Raw genomic sequence first — 17,463 nt, forward strand, 5'->3', positions numbered from 1 at the left:
GGGTAGTCATTTCATAAGCAAAATGCAGGATGACCTAAGCAGTCCACTCTATCAAGTGATCTTTTCCCCTCCGGAGAAGCTTAGATGCAAAAGATAGGCCCTACGGGCTGTACTAGCTGGGAATTTGCCCATATCCTAAAGACAGCCATCTTCTATTTATTTTTAGAACTCTGCTGTCAGATGTTTTCAGAGCGCACCTCCCCTTCATAACCACTGCTTTTTGTGCAGTTAATTACACTCCCAGTGACAACTGTTTGAAAAATTCCAAGACAATTAAGTATTAGGGAAACATTCCAAGCTGAAATGCTGAGTTCAGCACCTGCTTGACTGAGTCCTCCCCTCCAGGCAGGAGGCAGGTCTCACCTGTAAGTCTTGGAGACCCTGGCTGGTTAAGGGTGCACATTACACATACAAACAAACGAAAAATACCTTGTGAGCTCTTCTTTAATCTTCAAGGGTTCATGTGGGTAGAATTTCACTCTAAAGCACATGGTGTATGGTGGATGAGCTGAAACATTATAAAGAAAAAGCATGAGAAAAGCAGCAAAAGACCATGAACTCAAACACACATAGGAGTCAGCCATGAAGCCTTAACTGATTAGCTTGGGGTGGGGGCAAGGGGCAGGGGAAAGGGTGATTTTTCTGTAAGAAGCAGAAATTATGTCCCAGAAAACAATGCAACAGTGACAACAAAACTCAGAGAGAATGCTTGACAGGACACTCAAGCAGATGCAGAATACAGACAACCTACTCGGGTAGCATTTTTCCTCATCACAGCTCCCTTTCAATCCTTCATTTCTCCCAAGGCCAAGGTCCTACAGGTCCAAATAATATTTTCTCTTCCTATTATTCCCACCCCAAATTGCCCACAAGCACCACTCAGGTTTTTAGCCTGTGAGGTGGAAAAAATATCACTGCACATACCTGGTTTTCCCAAAATGCCTTTGAATTAGAATCAAGATTTTAAAAACCAAGTCAGCCAAAAAAAAGTACTCATCCTTCTTTGCAGACTTTGAAAGTATCTACCTATGAGGCACTGAGTTGCCTGTGTGGAAATTAATACTTTTATACCTTCCTGGTTCATCTGAATCAAGACAGCACTACACAGACTGAAATTTGGGTTGAGGTTCATGATTCTCGAATGTTCTAATTGCATCAAGCATGCAGAACTCAATGACCAGCTAATAGGACTCTACAGGATTTCCTTCATTCCAAGACACCAACAATTATAAGACCACTACTGACTTGCAATATTACTCTAATAAATGCACTCCAGTGTAGCAAAATGCATTAATATTTCAGTTAACATATAAACTAAGCATCTTAAACTCAAGGAAATATGGCTGTTAGTATGATTACTTCTCTGGATCTGACATACCCAGTCATTTTTTTAATCTTTATATCAGTATAGCTACTTGGGATCAGCATCCTATTCTGTCCAAGCTTCTGCTTCATGATAAGCAGGGGTTAAATTGCCAGCCAAATTTACAATGTCTGGGCTACTCTGAATAGACTAATTCTTCATGTAGAAAGATCTAACAGCATCAAATATGAATGTATAATGAGAATAATTTGATATGGAAAACAAATCTGCTGATAGAAAGCATCCAAATCACAGGAAAACATAGCAGCATCTTGCCAGCCATCTTAGCAGAGAAAAAACAATTAAACACACACACACACGCAGATGAGAAATCTGAACTTTTTCCCATTCAACACCCTTACTTGCCCACCAGGAGCATATTTCTCAATTGAGTTGGTTGCTCCTAGCCTGACTGAGTGTTCCCTAGATTTAAGAAAATGGACACATTTCTGGAACACAAAGAGATAATGGGCACCTCCTATACAGCAATGAAACAATGTAGAAAAATACAAACGATTCTCAAGCTATTCGTCATTCATAAAGTCTAGAAATCCAATTTTAATTCAAAATATTTGTATCTGTACACACTCCCAGATTTTTGAAGGATTAATACTGATGTTTTTATTATAAAATCCCTGGGGTGTCTTTCATTATAAAACACCTGGTTGTCTTTAGAAAGGTTGAGATAGTTCTTATGAGAGAACAAGAAAGCAAAATACGGGAATGGCATGAAAAAAGACAAGAGATTTTCTCTTCTCTTTCTCCCTTTCTTCCCTCCCCCGACCCTCTCTGTCTCATTAATGTCTTCAAAATCAACACACATTCAAACACAACCAGTGAAGACAGCTAGGAGGGTGGATGGATGGATGGATGGATGGACAGACAGATGTCATCCCCTTCACTTGCCTTCACTTTGTCTCTATTCCTGATCCTTCTGTGCTTCAGGTCCTCACCCCACCTCACTCCCAAATTCTCCAACCTCTGTTAACAACTTCATCTCTATTCTTCCACGCTTTCTGCATTCCTCACACAAATATATGCAAACATGATTACCTACGTGGAGTGACTTTTTTAAAAAATAATTTATTCTCACAAAATACAGATCATATTATATACGTTTCTCTTGCTTTTCTCACTTAATTGTATATCCTGGCCATCCCTCTAGGATAGTAATACAGATTTAACTCATTCTTATAATAACTGCATACTAGTTCATATAATGGATATACCAGAATTTTTTTTTAGTGGCTTAAACCAACACACATGTATCATCTCGCTATTTCTGTGGGTCAGGAATCTGCACCTGGTATAGCAGGGTCATCTGCTCAGTGTCTCACAAGGCTCTAATTAAGGTGTCAGCCAGGCTGCTTTCATTTCTGGAGCTCGGGTCCTCTTCTAAGCTCCTAGATACACCAGAATTTACTCAACTATTCCTCTCTGACCGCCATTCAGGTTATTTCCACATTTTTGCAATTCAAACAGTTCCATAATATACACACATCCTTGTTCATAGGGATCACTAATTACTTGTATTTTTTATTTCTACAACACAAACTACTAAAATTTGAGTTGTTGGGTCAATAGACATTGGAAAATATTTTAAAGGAGCAGAATAAAGACAGATTACTGCATGCGGAAAGGAGTATTACACAAGATGGTCCTACATTAGAGGTGCCATTTTCTCTTCTACTTTGTCAGCATTTCTACTTACCATGTCCTAGGCTGGCTTCAATAAATATCTCAGTGCATCAAGTACAAATCAAGACTTGATTTTTTCCTGAGGAATCAGGCAGTGAGTTTTAGAGGCAATTCCCTAGGTGGCCATCTTTGAATATCTCTGACTATAAGCAGCCATCTTTGAATATCTCTGACCTGAGGAAGTCCTTCAACCAATCATCCTCCTACCAAGACCTGAGGCTCCAGAAAGGTCTAATGCTTCTCCCACACAGAGAGCCCTTCCATCATTCAAAGATCACACTCATGGTCTTCTGAATCTTCTCTAAAATAAACATCCCCAATCCTTTCAACTGCTCCTCAAATGAAACTGGGTTGAACATCCTCACCTCCTGGCCCCTCCACTCTGACATTCTTGTCTGCTCTGGGTTTCCTCACAGTGGGGCCTAGGAGCAGCGGCCACATGAGTATAGGCAGAAGGAACATCTCTGGTATCATTCTGGATATAATTATTGCTTCCCCTCAACAGCTTCATCTCAATGTTTGATCGGCTCTAAGTTGACAATAGACCAAAACTCTTAACTCTTTTCATAAATGCTGTTGCTAAGCCATGTAGAAAAAGTCACAAAGTTCCTGATATCTCCTCCATTTTCTGGGATGTGGTCATGCAAGAAATTGATAAAAAGTACTAATGCACATTGATTGTATATGTTGGATGGCTTATACGGCATGTGAATATATCTCAATAAAATGCATAAAAAAGTACTAGTGAGACACTCACTACTAGACCGATTATCAGAGAAGGGATGAGAACAGGAAGTGGAAACACAGAAAGAGGCCTTTTTCAAGTTGGAAATTTTCTATCCATTTTCCTCTACCACCATCTACCCTTTAATAAGCTCCTTAGTGTGTCTTTCTCTCATACAGATTGTGCCAGTTTGGATGTATTATATCCCCCAAATATCATTATCTTTGATGTAATCTTGTGTGGGCAGACCCATCACCCAACTGTGGGTGATAACTCTGATGAGATAATTTCCAATGAGGTGTGGCCCCACCCATTCAGGGTGGGCCTTGATCAGTGGAGCCATATAAATGGGCAGACAAACAGAAGGAACTCAGTGCAGCTGCAGCTGCGAGTGATGTTTTGAAGAGGAGCTACAGCCAAGAGGGACACTCTGAAGAATGCACAGAAGCTGAGAGAGTAGCTGCAGATGAGAGACAATCTGAAGACGGCTGTTGAAAGCAGACTCTTGTTCCGGAGAAGCTAAGAGAGAACAAACACCCCAAGAGCAACTGAGAGTGACATTTTTGAGGAACTGCAGCCTAAAGAGGAGTGTCCTGGGAGAAAGCCATTTTGAAACCAGAACTCTGGAGCAGACGCCAGCCATGTGCCTTCCCAGCTAACAGAGGTTTTCCGGACACCATTGGCCATCCTCCAGTGAAGGTACCCGATTGCTGATGTGTTACCTTGGACACTTTATGGCCTTAAGAGTGTAACTGTGTAACCAAATAAACCCCCTTTTATAAAAGCCAATCCATCTCTGGTGTTTTGCATTCTGGTAGCATTAGCAAACCGGAACACAGATCCATCATCTTTCACCCCATTTCACAAATAAAAGAAAAAGAAGAGAGTTTCCCTGTAAAATTAAAGGGAGCACAGGGTTTTGGCAAAATGAACCATGAGTAGCTGCTCTGACAAGAAGCTCAACCTCCTCACCCAGCCCAGAGGGGCTGCTGCTGCAGAGAGCTTCCCCTTGAAGAATTCACTCCCAAGGTCTGGATACAAAATTAGATTAAAAACCAAGTAGTCAAGCTAAGGAATGCTTCTTCACAGGGTTGAAACAGGCTGAAGAGAGAAATATATTTTTTTTTTAATGTTGATCTAGTTATGGATGACAAGATTCATGAGGGTATACACCTACATACCTTGGTTAGCATTTTATCCCCAGAGCTAATACTTATGAAAGATTGATTCTCTGCCTGTCTAGTTGAATGAATGAATGAATGAATGAATGCACAAATGAACAATGAACCCTAAACTCTGAGGCAGATGTCAAGGAGAATAGCCAAGTTCTACCATCACATTCACATTCATCGCTTGGGAGTCAACATGCTGGTCTAGAAGGTTCATGATCTCTGTCACTATGGCAATTCCTAGGATTTATATTTTTATATAAATATATAAAATATATCTTATTTTATATTTTTGTATTATATTTTTATAAAATATATTAGTCCTATATTATAAATTCTAGTCCTGTCCATCAACATCTAGAACAAATTTGGGGATGCTGGAGTTGGTCAGAATAGCTACTTCCAGAGGGAGAATTAATCCATCCGATCAACAAATATTTACCAAGCCCCTACTCAGTGCCAGGTACTATTGTAGATGTTGAACAACTAATAGCAGCTGTGAAAAGACAAAAATCCAGCCCTCATGGAGCACATATTCTAGTGGAATAATCAGGATAAAAATAATAAGTGAAATAGCTCGACTATTAGAAGGTCATAAATATTATGGAGAAGAATAAAGCAGAAAAGACTTAAAGGGTGAGAGAAGACCACACCCATCTCTATTCCCTCTTCTCACCCCAACCCCAAATAAATCCACAAAGGTAAGTGTCATTCTCTTTATTACCTTCTAGAAAACCAAATAAGGGGAGAAATACAACCATATAAAATGTTAAGTCACTGAACAAGAAGATGGGGAAAACCAACATGATCCTTAATCCCAAATGTGGTGACAGTGGGCTTGGGGTCAGAATTCCCAGACTGGGATGCTGGCGTGCACCCACACCAGCTGTTTAACGCTGAGAAAAGAGCCTTCCCAGGTCTGACCTGGAAGCTGGCATTTACTGCTTTGGGGTAAAGCTAAGGTTGGAAATCTCCTTATAAAGATGTCTATGTATTCCAACCTGCTAAATGTTGTTGCCTATTCCAGCTTCAATGTTTCCTTCTTCTGAAGCCACAGGGAAAGGGGAATAGAGTAAAGGATGACTCTTACCTGTGCCAAATGTGTGGCACAGAATCAGTAGTTGATGAAGGAGCTATTTACAGAGCAAGAAGCACCTGGCATGGAGGTAATAACACATGGGCTTCCCAACAGTGGACTGGGGCTCTACCCCAACTATGTCATCATGAATGGCCACCGTGTGGCTTTACTAGACAGGGCATCGAATTACCCTACATGAGGAGACTGTGTGAGCCATCTCTACTGCTGATGTTGAGGCTTCGGCATCCGTGACGAGGACACATGGGGTGGCAGGAACTCCAAACTCACCAGGGTTTTGAGGGGACTTCCAACAGTGACCTTGTGCAAGCCATCTAACTTCTCTGCTCCTTGCTCTGCAAGAGGGGACAGTATCAGCCACCAAGCCTACCTCACATAAGCGTTTTAATGGATACCATGAGGTCTTAGCACATACACCGTGGGCATTCTCTACATGCACATTTTGGTTTTTTGGGATAAACAATCCTACCAGAAGAATAGAAGGAAAGGGGGAGGAGAAGACAGAAGGGAGTAGTGGAGAAGACTGAAGGGAACTTAATAACTCAACAACTGAAATACATTTACTCAGTCATATATGTGCTAAAAACAGAGAAGACTACTGAGTAGCAGAGAAAAAAGCTGCACAAATCCACTTTTAAAATACCAGGAGCTCATAATTGCACTGACAACAGCAGGACTGCTTGCTTGCAGCTGTCTATTGCCTGCCAGGCAAGGTTGGGGAGGCCAAGCAATTCCACGTGGCGGTTCAGGTGGCCCTTTTTGATGTCAGCAGACCCCTGGGGTAGTTACCATTTTGGTAATTTGTTAATACTGAGAACACAGGGAGAGTCACAGCCATTTATAAAGCAGAAACAGACTTTCTCACCTCCACTTTGAGACCTTGCCCAGAAATTAGTCTGGGGATAGGAAAGCATTAGTCGAGCAGGCTCTTGGGTGAAATAAAAAAGAACAAAAATCAAAACAATACTTTCTACTTTTAACCAACAACTTTTCTCAGATTATTTTTGGGAAAAAATAGGATTTTTTGAGAGAGAGGCATTAGTTAGCTTTTCCTACAACAAAAGAAGTCACTCTCCAAGCATCAGAAAGAACTACAGGAAAATAAAATATACTTCAGGAATATGTATATAAACTCACGATTTTTCTCATAGACATTCTGGCTCATGGCTGTGAAAAACTCCCCCCAAGTCCCTTAAAAACAGCAGTCCAAGAACACAGCCCATGGCTCTGGCAGATTGTAGGGTTATTCCTATACCTGGTATATGTTTCTCTCATGCCACCCTCCTCTGAGACTCGACTGGAGGAAAAAAAGTGATCAATTTACCAGATGTTCAGACAGTGGAGAAATACTGCAAAAGGTTTGGGGTTGCAGACAGGACTTCCAACACCTGCAAATCCTGAGGCTTGCTTTCCGAAGACACAGGTTTTAGCGGCTTCCAGCCTTTTCAGTACAACTGACGCCTTTTTCTTCTTGACCAAATGAACTTTCTCCCTCCTATGTCTTTCTGGGGTGGCTTTATAGAAAGAGAACTGAGGAGCACATCCCCAATCCCTGCTGTGTATACAGTATGCACTTACGGTATGCATAGTGACACTAATTATTCATCCATGCTGCATTCTATAATGAAACAAACAGGAGCACAAAATATTTCTGCAAAATATTTTTAAGTGCAAAATGACACTTGAGCACAAAGAAGGCAGAGTTATACTCATTTAAGAAACCATAACCCTTGAGATATTTTAAATGAGCCAGCCACAGGAAACTTAGACTACACAAACGACTGCTTGTTTCTAATTTGAAATGATCATCATCAATCAACAACTGTTAGTATCATCATCAACTATAGCGGTGCTAGTTCCACCATCACTCTTTTATTGAAATAACCAGGAGCCACCATGTCACTACTAGCCCTGTATACCCTCTACTTCCAGTGCAGAGATTTTTTTTTTTTTTTTTAATTGTGTCTAACCCATTCTCCTCCTATTGTTCTCTCGTATGCTTTTGTCACACACACAGAATGAAGCCACACCGTAAGAACTCTCTTTGGGGATATTGGGATGCTGAGCAGTTCCTTACAAATACTTGTTCCCTGGATTCTCTGTCTATGTTTGTTCAGAAGTTTTAACAGGGACTTCGGTGGCCAACATTTTGAGTCTCAAGTTAAACATTTGGACAAATTGCTGTGGCCACACTTAAACTCTCAGCCTCCACTTCCTCTTCTATAAAACGGCAATAATAATGGAACCAGCCATATAGATTAGGAGATCAGCAAACTTTCTCTGTGAAGGGCCAGAGAGTCAATGTTTTCAGCTTTGCCGGTCACATGATCTTGTCTCAGCTACTCCACCAAGCTGCTGTAATACAAATGCAACCACATGCAATATGTAAAGAAGGGTGCGTGGTTGTGTTCCCATAAAACACTGAGATTTTAATTTCATATAATTTTTATGTCACAAAATATTATTCATCTTTTATTTTTCTTTTTTTTTCCAACCATTTAAAAATGTGAAACATATTCTTGGCCCATGGGTCATACCAAAACAGACCGTGGGCCAGGTACAGCCCATAAGCCGTAGTTTGCTGACCCCAATATAGAGGGCATGGTGAGGATTATATGAGTCAGTAACTCTAAAGCACTTAGCAGACTTCCTGAGACAGAGGTACTCAGCCCAGAGAAGCTATCATTAGTCTAACGTGCAAAGGAGAAACCAATGTGGTTGTGGTGGAGCCTGTCAACTGGATATGACTTGTCTTGGTTCAAGAAGTAAGAGGGGAGACTGTCATTTCTCAAGAAGGAGTGGAAAGGAAAGACAGATCTCTTTCAACAGGCAATGAAATAGGTATATATCATATATTTGGCAGTCTGGGCATCTAAAGAGTAGCTTTGCTTGCTGAGCCTGGGGTGTAGTGACCTGAGAATTTTAGCAAAAATTAGTTAGCAAGGTACATGAGCCTGCATCAAGAGATTCAGGCACCTGCAGAAATCCTGCTGGTAGATGTAAATCAGTTAGTAATAATAATGGCCAAATGCAATTACTTATATAACTTTGTCCTGATCAGATTTTTCACCATAAAATTACATCCAAAAAATAAGGTATTGTAAAGGATTTCAAACCAAAGAGAAACAGATGTGAATAAGGCTTTCCTACCTACCTGATTCGCATCTGAATTACTTCCAGTGCTCATATACCATGCATGGAGCCTCTTGGGCCATCATGGCTATCTTCCAGACAGTTATGTTGTCAACACACGTAAAGTTTTGAATCACGTGGCCCATTATGAAACAGCATGGGCTCTCCTACAGGAATAAGAAAGCCCTGGGAAGTATCACCCCAGTTATATAAGGGATTCCTTCAAGAGAAGTTCTTTTTCTTTACACTTTCTCTACTATCTCTGTAATTCTTCCTTCTCTTTCCAAGAAAGAGGAGAGCTGGGTACTTCCATGAAGCTCAAGTATCTACCATTGTATTCAATAAAAATAACATCACCATTGCCACCAACTACACCATAAGGATCAGGTTAAAATTTAGAATTGTGTGGCTTGTCAATGTGCATATTGTTTAGAATTGCACATGATGAAATTAACTTATTTTTGTCATTAATATTGTTGCCATTATTTTTTCCCATATTGGTAAATAAAGAGCACAACATGGAAACCACTTACAGGCCCAAATTGCATTGACTTTCTGAGAAAGCCCAGCCAGGGAAATTTTTGATGTAACACTTGAACCTGAGAGAAAAGGAGGTACCTGGACAAACCTGAGCTATCACTAGAACAACAGAAATCGGTATTAGTTCCAAAGATGGAAGATTTCTGAGAACCTCTGGGGATTAAACAAAAATCCCAACTGCTCTTCCCAAAAAGGAACATTCAGAAGATGAAAACTGGAAAGAGCAAAAACAACTGAAGCTAAAACATACCAACTGGGGACTGAGTATTATTTGATTTATGTCATGAGTTTTGTTCAGTTTGTGGTTTTGACACTGGAGGGGTTAGAAAAGTAAAATGTGTGATGCTTTCCTTTCAAGAAGCATATAATCAAGTTCAGCAAAAAAGAATACATCCATAAAGGGGGGGAAAATGGAGCCACAAAACAAAGGCATGGTGGTCACCCAAAAAGTAAACACAAGTACTGAGGGCTGTGGGAGGTGTAAGAGGGGGCTGTTCAACGAGGGAAGCAACTGGAAGGACAAATGGGGTTCGGAGTCAAGCAGATAAAGTGGCCTCATGAATGCCAATGGGACATATGGCTTTTCTTATTCTGTTCCTTACAAGAGAGCAAAATCTACGTTACTGATACTCTGTCCCCTGCAGAACAAGCTCTGTTCCCTATCGATGAAGTCATCCAGCAGTAAAGGAGCTACTGGTTAGATTAGCCCTGAGGGGGACACTGGAAAGCTGAGGGGCCCCACAATGAACATGAAGTACCATCAGGATATCACCATCAGTCAGAAACTGCATGGTCATCTCAGGCTTCCAGCTCCATCGCAACTTCTGGGAAGGAGCAGTAGAGACACCAGCCCACACCTAACTCAATATTGCTATTAAGTCTGAGCCAAGTATTAAGCCGAGGTTGGGAGGAGACCTCCCCACCCTGATTTGCATGCAGAAGCCATTTCCAAACACCCTGCCCCTTCAGGGTGCTTGGCAGCAGCGCAGTGCCTAGTAAATAGAGCAAGAATAAGTTCTTTGCCACCCTGCTGGGCTAATCAGGCCTCAGACAGGCACCAGCCAGGATTAAGAGGAGAGCTTGTTTAGACGAATAAAAGTGTGCTTTCTCTCATCTAGGTCTCTATTTTTACAATATATGCTTAATGCAAAATACATTTTGGTTTCTTTCTTTTTCTCATTCCGTCTTGATTGTTGCACAAAGCTTCGCCCCCTTTTGTTTATTTCCTCTTTTTATTATCAAATGATATTTGCATATATTCTCATTGTAAAAAGTCTGAGTAAAATATAACTGTATATTTTATAAATGTGAAGGCCTCATTTCCCTCTATCCCACTCTCTTCCCTGGAGGAAACCACAGCTTAGTGTATATCTTTCCAGTACTTTCTCTATGCACTTACATATTCATATAAAAAACATCTTTTTATTTTCATATAAATGGATCATTCTATGCATGGTATTCTTATTTGCTTTTTCAACTCAATACATCTAATAAATCTTTTCGTGACAATAATATTTATCTACCTCATTCTTTTTAATGCCTCCACGTGTTCCACATAATTTCCATTGCTTCCAATTTTCATTGTTATTAGCAATGCTGCAATGGACATCCATGCATAATTAATACAGGGCTCGAACAAATTTTGCTTTAAATAGATTCAAAGAAATGTACTTGTTGGATCAACAGGCATAGGCATTTTTAATCTTGAAAGACAGTTAAATTTCCCTCCCAAAGAGCATTACCAGTTCATACACTCCCACCAAAAATGTTTACCTTATCCTCATCATCAACCCCTGGATATTATCAATATTTTTAATTTTCTCAGTACAATAAACAAGAATATCTTATTTTAATATTCATTTCCCTCATTACTAATGATGTTGAGCATCTTTTTATGTGTTTATTGGTCATTGGTTTTTACTCCTTCTGTTTCTTTTGCACATTCTTCTATTGAGTTGTTTATCTTTTGGGTTGTAGCATCATACTTCATATATTCTGCAGATTACCACAGTATTACATATCTTGCAAATGTTCTTCTCATTATTTTGCTTCTACTTGATGTCTTTATAGTTTGTTTTATAGTCATTCCTTCACCAAATGTTTATTGAGAATCTACTAATGTGAAGTTCACAAAAAGTTCAATTTTTGCAAAAATTTGTCAGCGTTTTGCTTTGTTGCTTCTGGGTTTTACATTCACCTTAAGACATCCTGCCGGAATTACAAAACTAAGTTTCTAATTTTTTACCCAAAACCTCCATGAATTGTTATATACATTGAGTTTTTAATTCATCTGGAATTAATCCCTATATGGTGTGGGGTATGAATTTAGCTTTTTTCCTCAAGTGGAAATGCACTATTGAAAAATCATGCCTTGAATAATCTATCTTTCTGCTCACATATGAAATATGATGCCACTTAATTTAATGCTTTCTTTGTTTATAGGCAACCTGCTATCTGAGTACTCTTAAAAAAGGATCAAACAGCTCAGTTCACATTTGTACCAATGGACATACAATGGAAAAGGGAAATAAGAAAGACATTCCCTCTAAATTTGCCCAAATGATATAGCCAACTTTAGGCAGTAGACAAAGAAAACCTTTAATTTTAAGGTTCCAGTTTTGGGTAAGATGGACTCATCACACTCCACTCTGTCTCTCTTACTGAATGTGACTACAAAACCTGAACAGAATATATGGGGTAGCTATTTAAGGAACCTGCTAAGTAAACAGAAGCAGGCAGATTGGGAAAGAAGAGGAGAATTCAAAGGACCAGTGAACTGGCTGTGAGTTCACCGCCTTTCTCCACTCTGGTATCTCCTGGTCAGAACTCGGAAGACACATGGAAGTGGATATCAGTGAGGAGCGAGGCAGCTCCCGGAGAAGCTCCCAGTTCAGGCCGGAGAAGCAGGAAAGGGGGTTCTGGCAGGGGCAGTAGCAGTAGGGGGAGTGAGGGGTGAGGCTGGAGATTTATCTTCTGGAAGGCTTTATAACCACAAATTCAATTTCTTTAATAGTTATATGACTATTCCAGCTATGAATTTCATGTTGGGCGAGTGAGTTTGGGTAATTCGTGGGTTTTAAGAAATTGGTCCATTTATCTAAGCCATCAAATACATATGTGTGTCGAGTTGTTCTGTGGGGTCTGTAGTGATATCCCCTCTTTTGTTCCTGATAATGGTAATTTGTGTCTTCTGTTTTCTTCATCCGTCTTTCTAGAGGTTCATCAATTCTCTCAATCTTGTAAAGACCAGAATTTATTTTTATTGATTTTCAGTATTGTGTATTGAAAGTACAGCGGGAGGCGGGGCAAGATGGCAGACTGGTGAGCTGTATGTTTTAGTTACTCCTCCAGGAAAGTAGGTAGAAAGCCAGGAACTGCGTGGACTGGACACCATAGAGCAATCTGACTTTGGGCATACTTCATACAACACTCATGAAAACGTGGAACTGCTGAGATCAGCGAAATCTGTAAGTTTTTGCGGCCAGGGGACCCGCGCCCCTCCCTGACAGGCTCAGTCCCGTGGGAGGAGGGGCTGTCAGCTCCGGGAAGGAGAAGGGAGAACTGCAGTGGCAGCCGTTATCGGAAACTCATTCTGCTGATCCAAACTCCAACCATAGATAGACTGAGACCAGACACCAGAGAATCTGAGAGCAGCCAGCCCAGCAGAGAGGAGACAGGCATAGAAAAAAAAACAACACGAAAAACTCCAAAATAAAAGCGGAGGATTTTTGGAGTTCTGGTGAACATAGAAAGGGGAAGGGCAGAGCCCAGGCCTGAGCTCAGACCCTGAGGCGCATATGCAAATCCCGAAGAAAAGCTGATCTCTCTGCCCTGTGGACCTTTCCTTAATGGCCCTGGTTGCTTTGTCTCTTAGCATTTCAATAACCCATTAGATCTCTGAGGAGGGCCCTTTTTTTTTTTTTTTTTTTTTTTTAATCCTTTTTTCTTTTTCTAAAACAATTACTCTAAGAAGCCCAATACAGAAAGCTTCAAAGACTTGCAGTTTGGGCAGGTCAAGTCAAGAGCAGAACTAGGAGAGCTCTGAGACAAAACGCAATAATCCAGCAGCTGAGAAAATTCACTAAACACCACAACTTCCCAAGAAAAGGGGGGTGTCCGCTCACAGCCATCATCCTGGTGGACAGGAAACACTCCTGCCCATCGCCAGCCCCATAGCCCAGAACTGCCCCAGACAACCCAGTGTGATGGAAGTGCTTCAAATAACAGGCACACACCACAAAACTGGGCGTGGACATTAGCCTTCCCTTCAACCTCAGCTGATTGTCCCAGAGTTGGGAAGGTAGAGCAGTGTGAATTAACAAAGCCCCATTCAGCCATCATTTCAGCAGACTGGGAGCCTCCCTACACAGCCCAGCAGCCCAGAACTGCCCTGGGGGGACGGCACTCACCTGTGACATAGCACAGTCATCCCTCAACACAGGACCCGGGGTGCACGGCCTGGAAGAGGGGCCCACTTGCAAGTCTCAGGAGCCATACGCCAATACCAAGGACTTGTGGATCAGTGGCAGAGACAAACTGTGGCAGTACTGAACTGAAGGATTAGACTATTGCAGCAGCTTTAAAACTCTAGGATCACCAGGGAGATTTGATTGTTAGACCCACCCCCCCCTCCCTGACTGCCCAGAAACACGCCCCATATACAGGGCAGGCAACACCAACTACACACGCAAGCTTGGTACACCAATTGGACCCCACAAGACTCACTCCCCCACTCACCACAAAGGCTAAGCAGGGGAGAACTGGCTTGTGGAGAACAGGTGGCTCGTGGACGCCACCTGCTGGTTAGTTAGAGAAAGTGTACTCCACGAAGCTGTAGATCTGATAAATTAGAGATAAGGACTTCAATTGGTCTACACATCCTAAAAGAACCCTATCAAGTTCAGCAAATGCCACGAGGCCAAAAACAACAGAAAATTATAAAGCATATGAAAAAACCAGACGATATGGATAACCCAAGCCCAAGCACCCAAATCAAAAGACCGGAAGAGACACAGCACCTAGAGCAGCTACTCAAAGAACTAAAGATGAACAATGAGACCATAGTATGGGAGACAAAGGAAATCAAGAAGACCCTAGAAGAGCATAAAGAAGACATTGCAAGACTAAATAAAAAAATGGATGATCTTATGGAAATTAAAGAAACTGTTGACCAAATTAAAAAGATTCTGGACACTCATAGTACAAGACTAGAGGAAGTTGAACAACGAATCAGTGACCTCGAAGACGACAGAATGGAAAATGAAAGCATAAAAGAAAGAATGGGGAAAAAAATTGAAAAAATCGAAATGGACCTCAGGGATATGATAGATAATATGAAACGTCCAAATATAAGACTCATTGGTGTCCCAGAAGGGGAAGAAAAGGGTAAAGGTCTAGGAAGAGTATTCAAAGAAATTGTTGGGGAAAACTTCCCAAATCTTCTAAACAACATAAATACACAAATCATAAAATCTCAGCGAACCCCAAATAGAATAAATCCAAATAAACCCACTCCGAGACATATACTGATCACACTGTCAAACACAGAAGAGAAGGAGCAAGTTCTGAAAGCAGCAAGAGAAAAGCAATTCACCACATACAAAGGAAACAGCATAAGACTAAGTAGTGACTACTCAGCAGCCACCATGGAGGCGAGAAGGCAGTGGCACGATATATTTAAAATTCTGAGTGAGAAAAATTTCCAGCCAAGAATACTTTATCCAGCAAAGCTCTCCTTCAAATTTGAGGGAGAGCTTAAATTTTTCACAGACAAACAAATGCTGAGAGAATTTGCTAACAAGAGATCTGCCCTACTGGAGATACTAAAGGGAGCCCTACAGACAGAGAAACAAAGAAAGGACAGAGAGACTTGGAGAAAGGTTCAGTACTAAAGAGATTCGGTATGGGTACAATAAAGGATATTAATAGACAGAGGGGAAAAATATGACAAACATAAACCAAAGGATAAGATGGCTGATTCAAGAAATGCCTTCACGGTTATAACGTTGAATGTAAATGGATTAAACTCCCCAATTAAAAGATATAGATTCGCAGAATGGATCAAAAAAAATGAACCATCAATATGTTGCATACAAGAGACTCATCTTAGACACAGGGACACAAAGAAACTGAAAGTGAAAGGATGGAAAAAAATATTTCATGCAAGCTACAGCCAAAAGAAAGCAGGTGTAGCAATATTAATCTCAGATAAAATAGACTTCAAATGCAGGGATGTTTTGAGAGACAAAGAAGGCCACTACATACTAATAAAAGGGGCAATTCAGCAAGAAGAAATAACAATCGTAAATGTCTATGCACCCAATCAAGGTGCCACAAAATACATGAGAGAAACACTGGCAAAACTAAAGGAAGCAATTGATGTTTCCACAATAATTGTGGGAGACTTCAACACATCACTCTCTCCTATAGATAGATCAACCAGACAGAAGACCAATAAGGAAATTGACAACCTAAACAATCTGATAAATGAATTAGATTTAACAGACATATACAGGACATTACATCCCAAATCACCAGGATACACATACTTTTCTAGTGCTCATGGAACTTTCTCCAGAATAGATCATATGCTGGGACATAAAACAAGCCTCAATAAATTTAAAAAGATTGAAATTATTCAAAGCACATTCTCTGACCACAATGGAATACAATTAGAAGTCAATAACCATCAGAGACTTAGAAAATTCACAAATACCTGGAGGTTAAACAACACACTCCTAAACAATCAGTGGGTTAAAGAAGAAATAGCAAGAGAAATTGCTAAATATATAGAGACGAATGAAAATGAGAACACAACATACCAAAACCTATGGGATGCAGCAAAAGCAGTGCTAAGGGGGAAATTTATAGCACTAAACGCATATATTAAAAAGGAAGAAAGAGCCAAAATCAAAGAACTAATGGATCAACTGAAGAAGCTAGAAAATGAACAGCAAACCAATCCTAAACCAAGTAGAAGAAAAGAAATAACAAGGATTAAAGCAGAAATAAACGACATAGAGAACAAAAAAACAATAGAGAGGATAAATATCACCAAAAGTTGGTTCTTTGAGAAGATCAACAAGATTGACAAGCCCCTAGCTAGACTGACAAAATCAAAAAGAGAGAAGACCCATATAAACAAAATAATGAATGAAAAAGGTGACATAACTGCAGATCCTGAAGAAATTAAAAAAATTGTAAGAGGATACTATGAACAACTGTATGGCAACAAACTGGATAATGTAGAGGAAATGGACAATTTCCTGGAAACATATGAACAACCTAGACTGACCAGAGAAGAAATAGAAGACCTCAACCAACCCATCACAAGCAAAGAGATCCAATCAGTCATCAAAAATCTTCCCACAAATAAATGCCCACGGCCAGATGGCTTCACAGCGGAATTCTACCAAACTTTCCAGAAAGAACTGACACCAATCTTACTCAAACTCTTTCAAAACATTGAAGAAAATGGAACACTACCTAACTCATTTTATGAAGCTAACATCAATCTAATACCAAAACCAGGCAAAGATGCTACCAAAAAGGAAAACTACCGGCCAATCTCCCTAATGAATATAGATGCAAAAATCCTCAACAAAATACTTGCAAATCGAATCCAAAGACACATTAAAAAAATCATACACCATGACCAAGTGGGGTTTATTCCAGGCATGCAAGGATGGTTCAACTTAAGAAAATCAATCAATGTATTACAACACATTAACAAGTCAAAAGG

The 17,463-nt window shown here is 40.4% G+C and overlaps 1 protein-coding gene across 2 annotated transcripts in view; it reads right to left on the reverse strand.

Annotated features, from left to right (window-relative positions):
* Nucleotides 1-17,463, reverse strand: part of FRMD3 (FERM domain containing 3) — a 298,912-nt gene that overhangs the window by 107,356 nt on the left and 174,093 nt on the right. The window contains exon 4 of one of the 2 annotated variants that reach the window (XM_037797263.1): nucleotides 430-508. The exons of the other annotated variant lie outside the window; for it this stretch is intronic. Within the exon in view, the coding sequence (XP_037653191.1) occupies nucleotides 430-508 (79 nt within the window). The remainder of the gene's footprint in view (nucleotides 1-429; nucleotides 509-17,463) is intronic. 2 annotated transcript variants of the gene reach the window in all.

The sequence above is a fragment of the Choloepus didactylus genome, chromosome 10, assembly GCF_015220235.1.
Source record: "Choloepus didactylus isolate mChoDid1 chromosome 10, mChoDid1.pri, whole genome shotgun sequence".
NCBI lineage: Eukaryota > Metazoa > Chordata > Mammalia > Pilosa > Megalonychidae > Choloepus > Choloepus didactylus.